General features: G+C 42.0%; 1 protein-coding gene across 1 annotated transcript; it reads left to right on the top strand.

Annotated features, from left to right (window-relative positions):
- Positions 1-56: 56 nt before the first annotated feature.
- On the top strand, positions 57-1,104 carry LOC107803871 (pleiotropic drug resistance protein 1-like). Its single transcript, XM_075240891.1, has 3 exons — positions 57-238; positions 327-581; positions 667-1,104. The coding sequence occupies exons 1-3, from the start codon at positions 95-97 to the stop codon at positions 922-924; spliced, it is 657 nt and encodes a 218-aa protein (XP_075096992.1). The 5' UTR covers positions 57-94; the 3' UTR covers positions 925-1,104.
- Positions 1,105-6,000: the final 4,896 nt, after the last annotated feature.

Raw genomic sequence — 6,000 nt, 5'->3', positions numbered from 1 at the left:
AAGTACTCATATAATCTGGAAAATACTTTTAGTTCTTAATGCTAAAAGCTTAATTTTTTTTCACAGGGGTAAGAGCCAAGATGTATTTAATGCTATGGGATCAATGTATGCTGCTGTCTTTTTCCTTGGTTTTCAAAATACAGCATCAGTGTTGCCCGTTGTAGCCATTGAGCGTACAGTATTTTACAGAGAAAGAGCTGCTGGAATGTATTCTGCCTTCCCTTATGCCTTTGGACAAGTAAGCAGAGAATTTAACCTCTTATAGGTCAATTACTGGTTTTAAAAAAAAGTCTAAATTACATATTATCTTTTTAATTATCTTGCAGGTTTTCATTGAAATGCCGTATGTCTTTGTGCAAGCTGTTTTGTATGGCGTCATTGTCTATGCTATGATTGGATTTGAATGGACAGTAACCAAGTTCTTTTGGTACTTGTTCATCACGTATTTCACTCTCTTGTACTTCACCTTTTATGGTTTGATGAGCGTTGCAGTTACTCCAAATCAACATATTGCACAAATTGTTGCTCTCTTCTTCTTTGCCATGTGGAATCTTTTCTCAGGATTCATTATTCCACGACCTGTAAGTTCTTAAACCGCTTCCATTTTTGTTACATGAACATCAATTTAGAGCTCGAAAATGACATGTTTTTTTCGTCGAAAAACAGCGTATGGCCATATGGTGGAGATGGTACTATTGGGGTTGTCCTGTTTCCTGGACTTTGTATGGTTTGGTTGTATCACAATTTGGAGACCTCCAAAACAAAATAACTGATAATGAAACAGTCGAACAATTCTTGAGACGTTACTTCGGGTTCAAACATGATTTTCTTGGAGTAGTTGCAGTTGTGACTGTTGCATATGCTGTTGTTTTTGCCTTCACATTTGCTTTGGCTATTAAAGTATTCAACTTCCAGAAAAGATAGAAGATGTTATACCTGCTGAAGATCTATACGAGGAAAATCGAAGAATAGATTGATTATAAAACTCAGTGTATACAGGTTACCACTTGAAGAAGTATACATATATGTTCTGTTTGTATTGGATCATGTTACTATATTTGTTTAGCCATATATTGGAGTTCAGGCACAAAACTGATTGATTCACTTTCTTTCTATTTCAAGACATCAACTGTAGTAACAATTATGAAGCACATTTCAGTAAAGAGAATTCTTCCTCAAATGATAAAGAAAAGGAATACAATACAACCTTTTTCTTACTATTATGCAAAGTAGAATCATATTTTCATGTTTGTCCTAGCAAAATTAAAGAAACAAAAGTGAGTATTCTAAGATTTTGCTCCTATAAAGCAGAGGCGAAACCGGGATTTCAAACTTATGGATTCGAAATTCTAATCATTTTTGAAGTTACTGAGTTCTAAATTAATAATTTATATATATTCAATAAATTTTTTAAGACAATTATAGGGTTCGAATCAAAGTTACTGGTTCGAATCAAAGAGAAGGACATGAAACTTAAAGTTTGTGGATTTGGCAGCATCTGGCTTGCACTAATACAATTTATAAGTATTAGTTGGTTTGCTAGGAGTCAATGGTCTCTCAACTGAGCCACTTGGATGTTAGAAGTCACAACCTCGGCTCGGGAAATGATATTGGGGGTGGATTTTGCTAATTTATACAAGAGATCAGATCTTTACAGGTGGAATAAAGTGTTGATTTGTGAACTCAACGCGCCTTGTCCAGGTACGAAAAACCTGCATTTTAACAGCCAATATGCACAGCCATTTTGGACCCAATGTATGGCTTACCTTTGGAAGCAACACTGGTCATACTGGCGTAATCCTGCTTATACTGCAATCAGATTTCTCTTTACAATCTTCGTCGCCTTGGCCATACGGACAATGTTCTATGATCTTGGTACTAATCCCCGTTCTTCCTTGTTCGCAAAAACAAAATGGCCAAAACATCGAAAACTGTTCCATTGAAGGAAAAGGCTTCTTTATCAAATCCGTCGGCACTGCGGCCACAGCGGAATATCCCCTTGCAGACTTTGTTCTGACGAAGTGTGCCACTGCTAGTAATTTCAAGGTGGAGAATAAACCCCCGACACTGGGTTGGTGTGAACCAATATCGAGGTACATGTGCACGATCACAGAAGGTCTTCTCGAGAAGGTGAAAAAGGAGTGCAACTAGGTAGGAGAGGATGTAGTAGTGCCTAGCCCCGAGGAATCCATCACAACTCACAAGGAGAGGTATCTGAGTGTCTATACCTACCCCTTCATGATAAGTCCCTTAGACCCTATCATCGTTGCCTTTTGCAAAAGGTACGATGTCACTGAGGGCCAAATTCACCCGTCGTTTTAGAGGATCATGATCCTCCTTTGATTCTTTGTAAGCAAGATTGAGGGGCATCATTTTACTCTCGATCACCTCATGCGCCTCTACGCCCCCCGGCTTTATCGTGGAGGCATGATCAAGCTCCACCGCTAAGCCACCAGACCCCCGTTCTGAAGCATAGACGAAACTCAAGACGAGGTTGGATGGGTAGATTTGTCCGAATAAAGACAAAGGATCTAATTCCTGCGGAAGACATGTCGTTCCTTGAAAAGTGGAACATGAAATGTAAGTACTGTTCTACCTTCGAATATCCATTTTTGCCGTTTTACTTCTTGTCTTCCCCTCATCCAAATCTTTGTGTTGCAGCTGTGGCCGTTGTACCGGAAGTGATCCCTGACCTGAGGCAATGGGTCGAGGGATTGGTGTCACAAAAAACTTATTCCGAGCATGCTTGGAAGGAGGTGTCAAGGGGCCAATAGGAGGCTCGTAATCATGGTAATCTTCTTTCCTTAGAAAGGTTTTCATTCGGGTTTTGTTATTATACTTACTCCTCCTTTTCATTCTATAGGCCTCGGGAAGAAAGTGCCAATGAGCCCCGTCTCTGCTGAATAAGAGGCACTCCTTTCCCCGTTTGCCCCGAATAAGGGCAAAGAGAAGAAAATAAAGGAGGCTCCGAGTTCCCCAATCCCGAAAAAGAAAAGGCTGGCCAGGAGGCCCCGCAAACCTAAGTGGGATGTTATCCACGTAACTCTAGTGTTCGCCCACCAGCTATTAGATGACACCGAAGACGAAGATGAAGAAGAACAAAACTATAGATTGGTGCCTCATGCGCGAGTTGGCACTGAGATTCGAGGAGCCACTGGACCGGCGGCAATCGAAACTACTTCGCCCCGACTTAATGGGTCTCAGCCAGAAAAAACTAAAGATGCTTCACCTTGAGATAGGGAGACCGTCGAGTAGGCGGTCTTTGCTGGTGCAGAAATCGAGATGAAAGCCCCTCAGAATGAAGATGATGCCTCGAAGGACCCACTTGGGTCAATAGAGATCGGGGGCTCTTCCTCATTCCCTCCAGTTTCGGATTCGATGATATGTGTGCTCAGGCTGTGGAGACTTGTCAAGGCGGAGAGGCCCATGAAGCAGAAGACCTTTTCATTGACTACTTTACCGAAGTGGAAGATGTCAACGGTCTGGGTGACTTGGTCGTACCGAGGAAGAGCTCGAATGAGACATCCTCGAGCTTTAAACTGACCAACCAATTTCCTGCTCCCAGCGTCGATCCTGACCGTAAGCGACCACTTATCATCTCGATCCCGGAAGATACTCAAGGTTTCTCTACCCCATAGGTGTGGCTAGCTATCTTTGATATTTATTCAATGAAGAGGGCCAAGCCATAATGTATGCAGTGGACGTTGCCTGCTTGTTCAACGAGGCCCAGCACGCTCTGAATCGGGTATGTTCAAGGGCCATTATCTTTTAATGACTTTGAATTGTAAATATCTCTAACATTTTCTTCCTTTTTCGTAGGCTTCGGTGTTGCATCATGAGGCCTTTCTTCGAATCCGAGAGGAAGGCAAGGCCGAAGTCCAAGGTCTCACTAAGAAATACAATACTTACATGCTTCTCAGTGAGAAGCTTCAGGTAGACCTGGTGGAGGCTCGAGATGCGCATGAAGAGATGGCCGAGAAGATATTCTGAGTTCTTCATGATAGTGAGGATGAGTCGGAGATAACAACTAACAATCCCATTCTGCAGGTTCGACAGAGGCTCGAACAGATCAAGGGCCTCCAAGGGAAAATAGATAAAGTGCGAGCCGAAGCCAAACATTTCAAAGGATGTATGGATATTTTGGTTGCACAAAAGGAAACCATTCAAGCTGAGCTGAATTCGGCCAAGTCACAACTTTGATGTGTAAGGAACAATGCCTCGGTCCAGGTGAAGAAGGTCGAGGAGCTCGAGTCCAATTTGGCCAACTTGGCAAAGGACCTCGAGGTTGCCAGATCTGAAGTGGCCGCGATGAATATTAAGACCCAGGCTACTACAGCTCAATACAAAGTCAACACCGAAGCCACCCTCGATCAAACCAAGGGCATGGTAGATCATTCGAAATGGCAAGCTCGAAGGGAGGCTCTCGAGGGGGTTCTTGCTCATAGTTTTGACATATCTGCTGATCTCGAGATTACCAAGACTGAGGAAGCAAAGGCTCGGAAGTTAGCATTTCCTGATAAGGATTCCGAGGATGTGAGCAAATCTAGTGGAAGACTCTGAGGGCGAAGAAGCTGCTCCCAAAGAAAACTAGGACTTAGGACTAGTAGTGTTTCTTTTAAGGTCGTTTTGGCCTTTGTAAAGAGTTCAGATCTGGCCATGCCGCCTTCGTAAATGATTTTTGTTATACAAAGGATCTTCTTTCCCTTGTCATTTTTTGTTTTATTTATGCCTTATGAAATTACATCCATAGGTTTGAGGCTTAGGCAATTTGGACCGAAACCGAACTAATGTCAAGTGAGTGCTGGCTCAAACTCGAAGTAGGGTAATCTTTAGGTTTTTTAGTTGAGTGAGGATGATCCATCAAACTCAAAATGAAAGATGGTCCTTAGGCTTTCATTTGGGCACTTGAGGCTTGATATTATCGAAGTCCTTTGTCATTTTGTCGAGGGTAGCCTTTTAACTGACTTATAAGAATATTCGAAGGCCTGTTTTATTACGGAATTCGGACGTCTCCGAATCGTGTTAATTTAGCCGTAGCCTTTTTATTTGGGACTTGACCTTTGGGCTTATTTTCCTGTTTTAATTCGCGCTTGCCCGAAATGTCAGTCACCGAGTGGGGTGGTCGTGGCCTGTAAAAATCAAGGGTCGCCTTTTAAGGTCGTATGGTCTCAAAGTTTTTATAATTCGATGTTGTTTGTCTTTCGAACGGCAGTCCCCGAGTGTGGCGTTCCGTTATGATCAGACCTTAAGCCTGTTTACACAATAGATTAAGAGTATGAAATAAAGTAGAAAAATTTTCTAAGGCATGAGATGTCGGCAAGGGAAAATACTTCTTTCAATAGATAATTATACATGCGTACATGTTTGATGTTAGGGCTCGAGTAACCTATACGAGCATGGTTTATTCGACCATTTGGCCCTTACAAAATTTACCTATCGAGACCCCGATGTTACGAAGTAATTTCCTTACAACAAAGTTGACATTCGAGGGTAATGCCCCCCCAGTATTCGAGGTTGATTGTAAAGAAGCCTCGGATACAGTTGAATTAGTCTAAGTTACCATGACCAATGATTGCCTCTTTAAAAACCTCACCTGAAAACCCAAGGGAAAAAGAGTACAATGCATGCTTTCAGACCTAAAGACTTTGTGTTGAAGGATCCATCGACATTCCTGATCGAATACCTGCAATTGGTTAGCTTAAAATATAAATGAAAATGGAGAAGGTCGTACCTTAGTAGTAATATCGCTTTAGGAGTGATACGTTCCAATTGTTTGGTAGTTTCTTGTCATTCATCGTGCCGAGCTTGTAGGATCCCTTTCCAATAATATCGAGGACCTAATATGGTCCCTCCAGTTTGGACCCAGTTTTCCTTCATTCGGGTTTCGAGTGTTGAGGCTGACTTTTCTTAGCACCAAGACCCCTATTTTAAAGTGTCGAAGATTGGTTCTTCGATTGTAGTACCTTTCAATCCGTTGTTTTTATGTGGCCAATCAAACTA

Source organism: Nicotiana tabacum, chromosome 20 (genome assembly GCF_000715075.1).
Source record: "Nicotiana tabacum cultivar K326 chromosome 20, ASM71507v2, whole genome shotgun sequence".
Taxonomy (NCBI): Eukaryota; Viridiplantae; Streptophyta; class Magnoliopsida; order Solanales; family Solanaceae; genus Nicotiana; species Nicotiana tabacum.
This window is presented reverse-complemented; position numbering and strand designations above follow the sequence as displayed.